This window comes from Oryzias latipes, chromosome 12, assembly GCF_053564925.1.
Source record: "Oryzias latipes strain Hd-rR chromosome 12, Olatipes_Hd-rR_3.1".
Classification (NCBI taxonomy): domain Eukaryota; kingdom Metazoa; phylum Chordata; class Actinopteri; order Beloniformes; family Adrianichthyidae; genus Oryzias; species Oryzias latipes.
Window position 1 is genome coordinate 10416941 of NC_136248.1, and position 15685 is coordinate 10432625.

The 15685-nt window shown below is 39.7% G+C and overlaps 2 protein-coding genes across 9 annotated transcripts in view; both read right to left on the reverse strand.

Moving 5' to 3' along the window:
* prkab1a (protein kinase, AMP-activated, beta 1 non-catalytic subunit, a) overlaps positions 1-15685 on the reverse strand; it is a 50133-nt gene that overhangs the window by 23604 nt on the left and 10844 nt on the right. For 2 of the 8 annotated variants that reach the window (XM_078956200.1, XM_078956201.1), the window contains exon 7: positions 15561-15629. In XM_078956200.1, the coding sequence (XP_078812326.1) occupies positions 15561-15629 (69 nt within the window). Of the gene's footprint in view, positions 1-8520; positions 11517-12110; positions 12307-12910; positions 12973-13341; positions 13469-15560; positions 15630-15685 lie in introns of those variants that run through there. The other 6 variants (XR_013659503.1, XR_013659502.1, XR_002874266.2 and 3 more) reach the window with 6 other exon arrangements.
* Positions 299-1147, reverse strand: pla2g1b (phospholipase A2, group IB (pancreas)). The gene is made up of 4 exons (XM_023961104.2): positions 1017-1147; positions 795-942; positions 581-714; positions 299-490 (listed from the first exon to the last, which is right to left on the reverse strand). Exons 1-4 carry the CDS (start codon positions 1063-1065, stop codon positions 372-374), a joined length of 450 nt encoding a protein of 149 aa, XP_023816872.1. The 5' UTR covers positions 1066-1147; the 3' UTR covers positions 299-371.

Below are 15685 nucleotides of genomic sequence, written 5' to 3' on the forward strand. Positions count from 1 at the left end.
ATAGGAAGAGCTTTACACCAGCTCAGATATTCACTGCAGATTATGTAAGAACTGTGATATCTGTATGTATGTATTCATAATTTTAGTTATAATATTTAAAAAGACATAAAAATGTTTGTTATTTTTGTTTTTTTTTAAATTAAAGCAAAGTTCTGAATCTTTTTTAAATCAGCTCTCCAGGACAGACGGCTTCTGTCTTTTTTGCAGTCGATGCAAAACTTAAAGAACATTACCCTCTATTGGTGATTATTTTTACAAGCACGTATAACAGAATTCTGCAAAAAAGCCAGAAGAGTGATACATTTATAAATAAATTTTAATCAATATCTAAGATCTCTTGGGTATCATGGTTCTGTTAAAGATAAAGATCTTTATTGACACCGATCACTGGGCAGGTGCTCATGCTCAGGGTGCCAGGTTGAAATGCCAAAACACTCCGCTGCTTTCCTGTCACATTCACAGATGAACATCTCACACTCATCATTGCTGCCTATAAAAGAAAAAAAATGTATATTAGTCTTAGATAACCAGGAATTAAACAATTTCATTAAAAAAAAAAAAAGCTGAAACAGGAGTTTACTTGTGCATGTAAGCTTTTTGTTTGCTTCATCACATGTGTAGTCATAGATTTCCGTGTATGGGTTGTCCAGGATGGGCCAGCATTCAGGATGCTGCATGGCATCACTGTAACACTGATCATGCACTTGGCAGCACCTAACAGTTCAAAGGTTAAAGTTCAGAATCCATCAGTTTTGTTAAAACAGTGTGAGTTTATATAGCACTTGGATTGTGACCTGTCGAGTTCATCAACAGGGTTGCCAGAGCCTCCAAGTCCACAGTAGCAGCCATAGTCCGCATAGTCAAGAGCTGGCCAGCTATCAGGTTTCATGCATAGGATCATGGCTCTAAACTGGTGAAGTGCTCTGTAGTCCAGAGAGTGGACTGAGGCACAATAACATAGTTTAGATGAGATTGCCCAACAGTGTCCACATTTGAAAAGCTTTTATCAAACTCACCCACAGAAAGACCCACAGCCAAGAAAAAGACAGTCACACAGGTATTCATCCTAAAAGGGTCCCCAGCAGAGTGGCTCTTGGTCTCAGAACGGGCTGCTTATAAACATCAGCTATGCAATGTTATCCGTCAGCTGTTCATACAACACAAGGTCACAGAAATTCAGAAACTCAAATAAGAGGCAGCAGGTGTGAAGATGCCAAACATTCTCACAGCCAGTAACTATTTTGTAAAGAGAGATACAGCACACAGGGAGAGATACAGCACTGAATTACTCCTTGGGCGAGAACCCCCTGAGCGCCGACCCACACACTATTGGACTCACAACTGAATTTTGTTCGTCCACGTCAGCTTGATAGAAACAAATATTTAAAACTATATAATATATCGATTTCAACTTCACAGAAGAATTGGTTGCTGTTTTTAATCCTCTGATTGGCACATTTCTAGTTATGACTGGTTAAAAAAGGTTTGGTCACCATAGAGATGTAGTAAATGGTAAATATTCATCTTTAAAGCTACATACAGAATTATGAAAATTCCCTTAACTTATTATAGAACCCAACATGATGGAAAGGAATAAAAAATTAACTCACTTGAAGAAAATGTTGATGTTAGGCTGCCACAAAAATTATTATTAAAGCAATGACTAATCTGAAGTTATTTGGCTCATTAGCATCTTATGACAGTAGCAGCATGCTGTATAACTATCATAGCTCATTCAACATTTATGAACTACTGATACAATAAAACCTTAGTGTTACAGCAGAAACACAAGTCTTGACGTCCTGAGGGCTAACACTAATGCTACAAGTAAAGGTAGAGCAAAAGTTTTAGAAGAAAATAAAAGTGTAAAAATGAACAATGATGTCAGTTGCTACATTTAGGCCTATGTCAGTTTTAGTCATCCACGACAACAACGTTTTGGTCATTTTGCTACCTTTAAACCGACTTTGGCAATGTGTGTTTAAGCAACCCCTCTCAATGAAGAGTGTATGCGTGAACGTGTGTATATGTGTGTTTTGAGCTTCCGTGTTGAAAACTTTCACGTTCATGTGTCACTATGCAAGTTCTATGTAAAAACACACGTCCACTGAACAAACGTCGAAAGTTAAAAAAAGTCAGACTTTAACCAATAAGGGACTCATATTTGGTAGTGCAGTGTTTTTCAACCTTTTTTGAGCCAAGGCACACTTTATCCTTGACAAAAATCCCACGGCACACCAGCATCCAAAAATTAAAAAAGGAGAAACTCTACAGTCTGTATTGATGAGCAGTCCCTTTGCAATCTCACCTGTATTTTTGTGATAATTGAGGCTAAAAAGCTAGAAGTTGCAGCTGTTTTTTCTAAAAGTTGAAATAAAAGTTAAGTTAGTTTTCAGTAATAATTTTCAGCTTAATTATTTGAGATTTTACCATGGTAGTTGTTTTTTCCTCCAGTTTATTGACATGCAATTTTACATAACCTCACAGATAAAACAAATGTATTCTTTCTAAATAGTGATTTATGTTTTAAATATCTTTTCTTAAATGTTGGCGCGAAAGCAACAATAATTTTTGAACAATATGATCACAATATTTTTGATAAAATTTACACAAAAAACTAAAATATTTATGTCTATTGTACCAACACAAAAAGTGAACATGTTGAAGTTTTATTAGTTTTTCTTTTGTCTTAATCAAAAGTGAAGTCTTTGAAAACTTAAAAAAATTATTTTTAGATGATTAAAGTGTTTCAATTTAGTTTAATTGTGTCTGGTAACCACTTCACCTTAATCCTGTTTCTTAAAACTTCTTATTACTTCTACTTAAGTTTAACATAAAATAAATAAAATAATCCAGACGTTATTAGAAAAGTGTTTCAGTTAGAAAGATAACTTGGACCAAACTCTGGGATGTTGGCTGTTAATAAACACAAACCTTGAAGGAGAACTAAACTGTTGACCTCTGATTTCATCAAGAAGATGTAAAAACTTTTTGATGTTTTTGTTGTGGTTTCAAAACTTTTAATAGGGAAGACTCATCGTAGCGCAGACATGCTGTCACTTTAACATAATGTATCATGGGAATGGGGTGGTGCAAAAATTGACACCGAAGCCAGAAAGACTCGCATCTCTGAGCTTTATTATTTTGATCATTTTTTCCACGGCTTGATACCGGATTCTGCTGAAAGCTGCGCCGCTAAAGACGAGCTTTAGCTGTTATTTTTGTTGGAACTGAGAGACTTTACAAGCTAAATAAGGAAGTGAGGATACTAACCACTACTAAATGGTCAGACTGACGTATGATTAGGGGTCCAAGAATGATTGACAGAGACAGTTGAAGGGGCGGGACTTTTCCGAAAACAGAGCTAAAACTGCGGCTAAATCGCGGTACAGTCATTCTTATCAAAGATTAGAATTTAATAGAATTAAATAAACAGAAAGAAAAAAGTATTTTATGATCTTTCATATTCCTACAGCACACTTGGGGCGGCCGTGGTGCAGCGGTAGGGCGGTCGTCCCATGATCGTAAGGTTGCAGGTTCGATTCCCGCCTTGTACGCCCATGAGTCGAAGTGTCCTTGGGCAAGACACTGAACCCCACCTTGCCTCTGGTGGTAGGCGGGCGCCTGTGTTTGGCAGCGGAGCGACCACCAGTGTGTGACTGTGTGTGTGAATGTGTGTGTGACTGGGTGAATGGGTCTGTGACTGTAAAGCGCTTTGTCCTTGTAGGAAGAAAGGCGCTATATAAGTATACGCCATTTACCATTTACCACTAGTGTAAAGCGGCACACCGGTTGAAAAACACTGTGGTAGTTACATATGGAAGTGCCAACCATTTGAATATTGATCATGGGACTTTTATGTCTTTTATGTATCGGAACAGACCTGTGAAAGAAAAAGCCTGGAGCTTCGACATTTCATACCAAACCTCTTCCAACTGAAAGTGGTGGACATGCGCTAGTAATCAGTAATAAAGAAAAAGAAGTCCCTTTCTGCTCCTGCAGTGTGAACTCCATGAGGCAAATATGTGTTCAAGAACACGAGTTTGGCGGATTCTGGAACGTGCATCACGTCTGGTGTGAACGTAGCATTAGTCGCACTGGATCAATAGCTGCACTTTTGGGATAAATGTATTTAACAAAATATGGGACCAAGAAAGGACATTTTATCTTAAAAGGCAAATCATAATAACAGGATATATAGCGAATATATGAAATAAAGACTGAATAAATGTATGCTTCAATACCATAAAACAATTACATTCATTTAGCTTTATGAAACATAGGAGGACTCTAGTATAGTAGAGCAACATATGAACAATTAGTCAGATAATCGTAGCATAAAGAACATGCTAACAAGTCAACTAAACCCTTTATATCGCTTCAAACTACCAAGTCTTCATCCTCTGTGTTGATTTGGAACAATTCCACTAAGCCCAGTGTAAGACTGAGCTGCATTTCTTCTGTGTTGCTGTCAGTTGCAAATACTGATACACACACCTACAGTGCCCTCTAGCAGTGGTTGCTATTTATTTGTAAAAAGTTACACCCCCCAGTGAAACTATGCAAAAAAACTGTGACTTACGCACTGAAACATATGGTGTATAAATGTTTGAGATACACTGTATTATAAACAAAGGGGTGCATGATTTTATAGTGGTTAGCACTTTCGCCTCTGTTAGCAGGTTATGTGGTACCTGGACTACCGTGTCAACTTTACCTGGATAATTTCCTCCAGAATCAAATAAGTCACACCAAACAATTCCTCTTTCTCCGACTTCACTCTAAGCCAACACACAGCTGTGAGTGATCCCCTCATTTATTTAGACACACCCATGTTCATTTATCCAACACACATGGACAACAAACAAAACAGCAAATAACACAAACCACTTTCAAAATAAAATACACACTAGAAAAACAAATGCAAAACAAAGGAGACATTGAGATCACATTCCAACATCCTCACAGCAGTAGCGGTTTTAGGCACGATGCAATCAGTGTTGCCAGATAGAGTCACAGTTTTCCAGCCCAAAAGTCATCTGAAAACCGCCAGACTCGTCCAAAAACCGCCCAACGGGGGGGGGGGGGGGGGGGGGTTCACATCCTCTTAACTGCAGAGGATGTGAACAGGTGAACAGGTAGAGAGGCGGGGTAGGGGCTTTGGCTTCAAACTCTGTCAGATGGAAACACGGGCGTCAGATTAAGACAGGAGTTGAAGCAGAGACTTTCTCTGTGATAATTTTATCAACTCAAACATGGAAACATGATTACCAAATAGAACTCTTCAAAATAATAAACATGATCTCTCCACATTCTCTGTGCATTGATGTAAACAGACATCGCTCCATGCAGCGATCAGACCATAACTTTAGCTCCGCCCACACGCGACCACGGTATCATCCTTTGAAGAACACAATTTCTAAGAGGAGGGGCATTGCACACCCCCAACAGGTTCTAATGACAGAGCCCATTATCGTCTCTGCCTGGTGTGTACACGGAGCTTCAGTACATAAGACTCCAACAGGCACACAGCCTAACGTAGTCCGTTATTATATATTCGTGAGGGGAAAAACCCGCCGAACCGACCCTAAAACCGCCCAAATTATGCATGCCCGCCCAAAGCCATTTTTACCCGCAAATTTAGAACCAAAACGGCCCAATTGGGCGGAAAACCACCCAATCTGGCAACACTGGATGCAATTGCCTGGGGCACAAATTTAAAGGGGGCGGGCGGCTCAGTGCTTTGAAACAAACAAAAAATCTGCACCGCTATTGGTTTTCAATTAACTTTTAAATCACAGTTTGGAACCGCCTGAAACCTGCGAACTGATGCCCCATGCAGCTGCATGAACTCCTGTCTTTGAGAAGGTGCCGCAAATGTCTGTGAAGAAAAGGGGGAGGGGTGGTAGGCGCAGGCTGCGGGTGAAAGGGTGCACGGAAGCACAGCCTCGATTGCGCAACACCTGGATCATCGTGTGCCTTTAGATTACTCAGCTCATGAGTAATCAGGCCCACCCAACCCTGGGCTGGGTGGGCCTGGCCCCCTTGCTGGGGGGGGGGGGGGGGGGCCCTACCCGCCAATTTTAACTGCACCCCCCTTAGTACACACACCCCTCCCCCCTCAATATATACATCCCAACATAAACACACACACATGCACACACACACCCTCTCAAACACACATACACGCACACACATTTTGCAAGGAAGGTGGGACCTGGGTCCATCTGTCCCCTGCCTCTTCCCTGGTGGGGGGTACGGGCCCCTTTGCAACGGCGGCCGTGTCCCCGGGGTGCCGGCTTCCTGGGCCCGGCGGTGCTCTCTCCGCGCGGTGGGGGGGTTCACATTACATCTGAGCCGGGGGTGTGTGGTCCCTGGGGGGGGTGGGTTCTGGTCCTCGCTCCTGAGTGCTGGGCCCCGCCAAATTTCCAACTGCGGCCGAGCCTGGTCGGGCCATATTTACAACACCCCTTGTGGGCCCTCTTTTTTTCCCGGGGTTCCCCCCTCCTGGGCGGGGGCGGCGGGCCCCCTGCCTCGCTCCTCCCTGGACCAACCGTGGGCCGGGCGGATGGCTGCCTGGAGTGCGGAGCGGGTCTCCCTTGGGGGGTCCTGGCTCGTACCGGGGGTTGGGGCGGGGGGATGCCCGGAACTCCTGGGTGGTGGTGGGGTGCTCGTTTGGGGCTGTGGGCGTCCTTCTCCGGTGGGGCCCTGCGTTGGGTTCTCCCGGCGCGGCGGGGGGGCTGCTCTCCTGGTTGGGCTGGGGCGGCGCTCTCTTTCCATCCGTGCCTCCCTGGCCTCTGGCTCTGGGGGCCTTGCGGCGGCCCTGCTGGCCCTGGCCTGGGTGGCGGGCTTGGTCGCCCGGGCGGCGGTTGTTCCCTGCCGGTTCCCGTGTGGCGTTGGGGGGATTCCGGCTGCCGCTGCTGCTGCGGTGGGGGTCTTGGGGTGGGGATGGCTGGGCACTCTCCCTCCTTCTTTTCACGTTCCACCATCCATTTTAGAAGAACATAAACACTCACCTGAGCACTGGTGTTAGCTCACCTTTGCACTAACAGTTTGCATGACTGAATGACTGAAATATTTCACACTAGTTGGTTTTAAGGCATAAGTATGCGTGTGTGAACACTATCTGTTTTGTGTACATGTCGACAGGTGGACATTTTTGCAGCTAGCAGGTGTGTTTATAACATTTGAGTGTGTGTGTGGACGGGCCCCGCCCTTTTTGTACTGCATTTGAACCTTACCATAATGATTAACAACCAGTAAACTTGTTGCTGTATGCTGCTTCATGGTCTTATCCCCCTTCCCCTCCTATTATCACCCCCCTACCCCCCCTCTCTCTAGCGTCCCTCTCTCTTCTTCCCCTCTTTCCTTTTCCGTCCGGTCCAACACCAAAGATTTTCAGACATGATTGAAATTAATAAAGTTTGGCCTCAATTACAAAAGGGGTTTATTCAGACATACCTTTGGTTTGTCTGAAGATTAATAAACCCTCTTGTTAAAGCAAAATATGTCCAACTCAAGAGGCCCTCAGCTCTCATCTGTCTGCCCAGCTGTTGGACAGGACAAGTTAAAAAAAAAAACAAAAAAAAAAAAAAACATGGAAACATGAACTAGACTTGAGACCAGGTAGAGTCACCATAGAGGGCAACGAACTGCTCACCTTTTCCCCAATAGCTCATTAGCCTGCAGCCTTTATATGGACTACCTCACCCTTCAGCCAACATCAGTCTGTCTGCTTCCTGCGGCAGAGTAAACTGACCCAAGCCAAGCCAAGGCATTTTCTGCATGCTGACTCACTTGTTTCTCCAGATATTACTACCAGTTCCGTCTAAAAGTTTTAATAGCTTAACTTTAGCGTGTTCAATAAATGTTTGTGTTGTTCGGCCTGCAACCTAAAGCGTGTTTTGGATTTAGGCCCCCATGTGCAATTGAGTTTGACACCCCTGCAATACAAGTATATCAAATTCATGCATTATTTTGTGTAAAAAGGCCAAATAAAAATATTGAACACAAAAGGATGCGGGGGGGGGAGACAGTAAGAAGGTACTGGTTGAAGTCCTGGCCGGGACCGTTGTGTGTGGGAGCTTCCTGTGCATGGGATTCTTTGGGCACAGTCCCACAGTCTTCCTACAGTCCAAAAACTTGCTTCATAGGTGAATTGGTGACTTTATATTGCCTCCAGGTGTGAATGTGTGGCCCTGTGACAGACTAGTGACCAATTCAGGGAGCACCCTGCCTTCACCCAACAGTAGCTGGGATAGGCTCCAGCAACCCCATGACCCCAAAAGGAATTCAGCAGATTTGGAAAATGGATGAATATATATATACAATGAATTTATACATGTATATACAAACTATATACATAAAGTTTGTTACTGACTTAAAGTCACGTTCTGTGCTAAAATTCTTTACTTAGTGTTCAGGATATGTTAATAATCTTGTTGATCACCATCACTGTATACAAATCACAAGCAAAATGAAACAAATAATAAAATATAAACAGAACCGAAAAGATTTCACTTCATGTTCCAATTCTTGATTTATTGCAGTCAAACTGTACATATGTGGCAAACATGTTCTTTGTTTACACACTGGTTAAGTTATACAAGACAACTTCTATATTACCAAATAATTACCATGCCGTAAGTAAATAATTTTAATATTAAATAAAATTACTTAAACCTTTTTCTGTTTATTTAAATTATTACATCAAAATTGAAAACTAACTTAATAAAAATAATAATCCATAAAAAGTACCATCTAATAAATATTATTAAGTGCATTTTAACAATTTGAACACATAGACATAAAAAGTAACAAAAGTAACAGTGAAAACTACAGCAGTGCTTCATTGGTCTTTAACCTAAATATTCTTATTTTTAATTGCCTAACGTTCAATGATTGCATTTATTTTCTGTTTCTGATTTCATTTGCAAACATGGAATTGTTTTTTTTTTTTCACTTTTGCATTTAATGAGCCAAACTTTTTTTTTTCTGGAAAACTATACCCAGAGCAGTCTGTGAACAACTGCAGGGTGATTATATAAGCCTGGGATGGCTGAGAAATGTTCCAGCCTCAGTTAGGTTTGTACAGGAAATACAATGAGTGCAGAGGTTTACATCTCAGCCACATTATCTTCTTTCAGGTGTCCTTGAAGATTATGCAACTTGCTGATTATATTTTTTTGCTACAATTTGTTCAAGTTTTCAGAAACTAAAGAATCAAGAGTTCTGAATGTGTCGAGACCAAATAAATAAAACAAAATTGAATGATTAAATTTACTACCATTGGTTAAATTTTACTCATTTATTTTTGGCTTTTGGAGTATGACTCCAGAGCATTTTTTTCCTTCAAAACAAGGTGCAACATTAAAATGCAGACTTTGTCAGTACAAAACATTTAAGGCAACTGTTCAATTAAAATCAACAGTTAACCTGTTCAGAATTTTTTGGCATAACCTAAGTGTATTTGTAAATCTTTTTCTATTTGTGGCTTGTGTAGTGGTTAGCGGTCTAGCTTTAAGCAAGAAGGCTCTGTGTCCAATACCAGCTATGGAGTTTGCATGTACCCACTGTGCATGTGTGGGTTTCTCCAGGCACTCCAGCTTACATGAATTATAAATCAATTGGTGACTGTAAATTGTCCCTATGTGTAAATGTGAGGATGGTTGTCTGTCACTGTCACTGCAATGTACAGGTAACCCATTTAGGGTATCCCTTCACCCAACAGCGACTCGGATAGGCTCCAGCATCCCAGGGACCCCAACAGGAATTAAGCAAGTTTGGAAATGGATGGATGGATATAGAGGTTATGAACAGCACGGTAATTGACTTTCTTTAATTATTTCAAAATTAAACTAAAATTGAAAAATTGTATGATCATTCTCTCCATGGTAGATCATGTACCTAAACAAATGTGTATTTATTTATACATTTGTATGACATTAGTTGAGGTGCTTTACTTTAATCTACTCCACAAATGTGACACAACTCTTAGGTCCAGATGTGTTGGAATCTTTAGTGTTGAAAAACTACACTGAATTGAGCTGAAACAGAGGGCAAATTATAGCAAGGCATAAAATGGCGATATGTTTCTCAAATAGGACGCATCTATAAATGACCAAAACAACCAATAACATGAATGTAGATGGAAAAAATACCCTTTGCCTGTTTATATAGTGTTTCAAATGTAGTTAAAATGATGATGTCATAACATTTTAACAATAGGTTTCATTAAAATCCTGCTCCGATGAAAATTGTGTTTTTAACATGTTCTTGTGGCATTTTTCTGATTGATGATGGAGGATATACATAAAGTCTTAAAATTGCATTTCTTAGTATTTCTCTATTTAAATAGTTGTAAATCAGGACCAAAAAATTGAGTAGGAAAAAGAGCTTATTTCCTATACAGAAAATATGCTGAGAGGGCCACAAGCTAACTAGCCTGAGCTCTCAGCATCGGTAAGGGGAAGGGGGGCAGAGTTGCTCCACGCCAACGGTCCCGCTCACAAATCACAGTCGAATTTCTAATGAACTGAAACAATGTCCTACAAAATCACAAAAGTTTTTGGATTTTGCCAAAAAACAACATAATCATAATTACAAGACTGCTGAGAACAATTCTAAAATGGACCAAAAGATGATCGGAGTGGGACTTTAATCTTGTTTACATGCACACTAAATAAGTGATCTAATTTTTGATTTATTTAAGTAATATGTAGAGAGGATAATCTAACATCCTTGATTCGATAACATTTGGTATTTAAGGGTTTACTTTTAAAACTTATAACAGTAGATTATTTTAAATATTTACTTTAACAAGCTTAGATCTTTTTTTAAGTCTATTTTAAGTCAATTACAGCACAATGGCAACAAAAGTTATGTGTGAAATATGCTTCATAAATGTGGTGTTTTAAACAAGTAATTACTTCAGTTTTTTGCTGTAAATAAACATAAGACTTAAAAAATGCAATTTCGACCTTTTATGTGACAAAAAAATATCTCTCTAAATCCTAGAGAAACTATTTGTGGCTTACAAATTTGAAACTTTACACATTTTATACCTTTTAATTTAAATTAAAAAAAACTGAGATGCAGACGAAAAACTTTGCTTTTCTTTAAAGCAGTTAAGAATGTTAAAACAATGCCCTAAGTGACGAAAAGTTAACAAAATAATTCTACATATATACAAATTCTTATATATAATAATCTAGTTTGACTTTAGTATTTAAATAAGTCCTACATTTTCCTTTAAATTATGTTGGATCTTTATGGAGTCCTTTCTTACTTCAGCTCATAATGTCATTCAGAAACAAATCACAGGTTAAGGATGAACAGGAGGGTAGGGGGTGGCGTTGCAGAGCTGGCTTTGCCTGGTCACTTAATTTAATGGAAAACTTGCCACTCAATTAGACACACAAAGTTGGAAAGACAGGCAGTCAGATGGGCTTATACAGCAGGGTGGTGACATACTTCTTCTTATAACGGTGTGTTGCACTCAGAACCATCACTCCATCCTGTGACAAAAGAAGCCAAGTGGAGGAGAAATGTATTAAAAAAGTTACACAGCATGACTCTTTTATATTGGCATATTGGTTGACAAAAAATACTGTATTTTATAGAGTATAAGTCATCAGTGTTTAGCTGAGGGTGCGACTTATACTCAGGTGCAATATATATATATGTAATTGGGGAAAAAATAGGCTCCTATGTTCAGTATTTTCACACTAACAACCAGTAAAGGGTGCTGTAGGTGTGTGTATCGCTATGTGCTACTGACATCAACGCAAAAGAAGAAGCCCAAAAGCTGTTTTGGGCGGATTTGGCTGGGTCTGGCGGTTTTCAGATGACTTTTCGGCTGGAAAACTGTGACTCTATCTGGCAACGCTGGCGCAAACTCTCAGTCTGTCATCAGCGAGTTGGTCTCTGCCCCGCAGCACGTCAAGTTCCCGGCAGAAGATCGGAGTGTTTATTGAAACCGCCCCGCCTATCAGCTCTCGCCCGATAAATACGAGCTCATTAAAAGGTCAAATAACTGCATTGTAAAAACATATTCTGGCCTCATTACTTCTTGTAACATGTGGCAAGTTTAAAGAGAAACAAGACAGCAGTGAAAACAACAATCTTTAATATGATACACTTCTGCAGCATACAAAGTGTCATCACGATAAAATTTGTTTTAAGTACAAAACAATACAAAGGAGCATTCCAAAAAACACACTATTGGCCTGAGGGTCGTGCTTTTTGTCCGTCAGAATTTCTTCAGCAGGGTTTGGTAATGGTGCAGGACTTCTTCAGGGTTTGTAACTGCAAGAAAATTTACAATAAAAGCTCAAATGAACATAAAAAGCATAACGACTTTGATGAAATACAAAGTATATTTTACTTATTTAATCATTTCTGTAATGAGTTTGATAAATCTCTGTGAATTCTTTATTGCTTTGACTGCAATGCTTGAAATTAATCAATTATCCTCATTTTTAAACATGATAGATTATTCACAACTTTATATTTTAGCTACATAAACAAGAACAAAAAAGAAATCAAAGAAGAAAAAAAATCAAAATTGCCATAAAACAATCTAATTAGTTTAGACAAAGAATGACAAAATTAATTTTTTTATAAATATTATTCACACCTACAATTCGCATTAGCATGAAAAATATGGTAGTGTAAAAGAAAAGGAAAAAACGAAATAAATAGGCAATTTCAAATTCAACACAGTTACTCAAAAATATGTTTTAAATTTTCAAACAGTAACCTTCACTGTTCGGTGGTATTGTTGTCTCTATCATATTTGATAAAATAAATAAAAATAAAATAAAAACGGAGAAAGAAAAGAAAATGGGGAAAATGCAGTTAAACTGCTCATTCGTGTAAATAATATGTCCACTTGGAGGATTTAACTTACTTTTGCTTACCCTCCTGTGGCTTCACGGATTCATCTGGGATGTCTTCTTCACCGTAGCTGATCTAAAGCGGTAAAAAGACGGAAGTACGTCATCATTATTTTTAAATAAACGCCTTTCTTTGATTTTCCCATTAAGACGTGCGCTCAGTCAAACGTGGACAGAACAGTCATTTAGGCTACGTGCTTGTTTTACAGCGGCCCCTCACCTGGTAAGTAACAACAATGTTTGTAGATTTTCATTGCAAACTTTGAAAATGTATACATTTTGAAATAACTGAAATTATTGCAGTAAGGTAGCAGACATGCTCTTATGTCACGTTTCAAACACAGATAGAGCGGCTTTAAATCACGAGGTTGGCTTCTTTATAAAGTTTGATCAGTTTGAATATTTACATGTAATTTATCCCATATTTAAAAAAACACTGGCTTACCTGCCAGACGAAGAGAAATTCAAACTTTTGCGTGCGCCTCGAGGCTCTCCGGATTAATGCACGTTCACTTTGGGGGTAGCTGCATTCAAGTGCACTGGGAATTTGCAACGTTACTCGCCCCGACCTACTTAACAAAAACACACACTGTTTTTAGTATTAAAAGTAAATATTTAGCCTTGTTGTTTTACATATTTTCCTGACATTATATATTAAAACAGGTTCATGTTTAGAACAATATAAAAAAAAAATCAAGTTTTGAATAATTTATTATCATATTTATAAATGAGGATAATTGATTAATTTCAAGCATTGCAGTCAAAGCAATAAAGAATTCACAGAGATTTATCAAACTCATTACAGAAATGATTAAATAAATAAAATGTATTTTTTATTTCATCAAAGTCGTTATGCTTTTTATGTTCATTTGAGCTTTTATTGTAAATTTTCTTGCAGTTACAAACCCTGAAGAAGTCCTGCACCGTTACCAAACCCTGCTGAAGAAATTCTGACGGACAAAAAGCACGACCCTCAGGCCAATAGTGTGTTTTTTAGAATGCTCCTTTGTACTGTTTTGTACTTAAAACAAATTTTATCGGGATGACACTTTGTATGCTACAGAAGTGTATCATATTAAAGATTGTTGTTTTCACTGCTGTCTTGTTTCTCTTTAAACTTGCCACATGTTACAAGAAGTAATGAGGCCAGAATATGTTTTTACAATGCAGTTATTTGACCTTTTAATGAGCTCGTATTTATCGGGCGAGAGCTGATAGGCGGGGCGGTTTCAATAAACACTCCGATCTTCTGCCGGGAACTTGACGTGCCGCGGGGCAGAGACCAACTCGCTGATGACAGACTGAGAGTTCGCGCCAGCGTTGCCAGATAGAGTCACAGTTTTCCAGCCGAAAAGTCATCTGAAAACCGCCAGACCCAGCCAAATCCGCCCAAAACAGCTTTTGTTGATGTTTTTTTTCGTACTGGACTGATAAAATAAAAGATTTTTCTAAATAAAAGATAGTTCTGACCAATAATAAAATGTGTACAATATTGAATATTTCTTCAGCGGAGCGCCTCCTTTAATTCATTTGCTTAACCCGCTCTATCCCCGCTATAACCTGCGTCCAGCTCTTTCATCCTTGTGCGGCGCTGGAGCGCCCTGACTATCGTATTTTGCGCTCTCTGTGTAGGACACACTGAGGAGCGCGGGGGAAACAAATCTCAGCTGCAGAGGATGTGAACAGGTGAACAGGTAGAGAGGAAAAGCAGGTGGAGAGGCGGAGGAGGGGCTTTGGCTTCAACTCTGTCAGAGAGATGCAAACACGGGTGTCAGATTGAGATACAGCTTTCCCTGCGGGAGTTGAAGCAGAGACTTTCCCTGGTATGATTTTATAAACCCAAACATGGAAACATGATTACCAAGTAGAACTCTTAAAAATAATAAACCTAATATCTCCACATTCTCAGTGTCAACCATGCATTGATAAACACATCGCTCCATGCAGCGATCAGACCAGAACCAGTAGCTCCTCCCACACGCGGCCACGGTATCATCCTTTTAAGAACATAATGTGCATTTGCAGCGTCGTATGCTTCAGAGATGTCGATTGGCCAATCTACATGTCAATCAAGTCCCGTACTTCTCAGTGAGGACTTTGGTGGATTTTAAAGAAGTACTTTTTTTTGTTTTTAAATCTTTTCTGGCCCGCGATCTACACTCATGTCCTTGAAGATCGACGTAATGAGCACCCTTGATATAATATATACATGCATAATATATATAATGATGTCAAAACGGGTTGTGGCTCCGGGTGCTTTCTTTTTTATTAGGGGTGGTCCCAAATGGCTCTTTGAGTAAAAAAGGTTGCCGACCCCTGTCCTAGATCGATCTTAGGTCATTGAATCGGATCGAATCTGATCTTTAAGAAAAAACACTCCAGCCCAAAAGCAGCTTTTAATTTGATAATTAAAAGCTCCAGAGCTTTTTTCCAAACTCATCTCTGCATAGCTTTGTAAATCCATATATCAAAACAAACCCTCAGATTGATGAACTTTTTTTAAGCATTTCTGTCCATACGGGTGTCTTGTTTATCATTATTTATGCTTATAATTTGGACATTCCAAAAGCAAACTTTCAAGAAAAAGAGTGTAACTATAGTCTCGAAAGGAAACTTCAAACAGTCAGCTGCCAAATCCTGGAGTCTCTCAAGCAGAAACTTTACCTTAATGGAAAGAGCATACAGATGGTTGAGCATGACGTGGTTGGGTTCTGGAAGTAATGCAGGATCACACTGGATGAGAAAACAATGTAGAGAAAGACAATAAAAACAACTGGGGGAAAAACAGA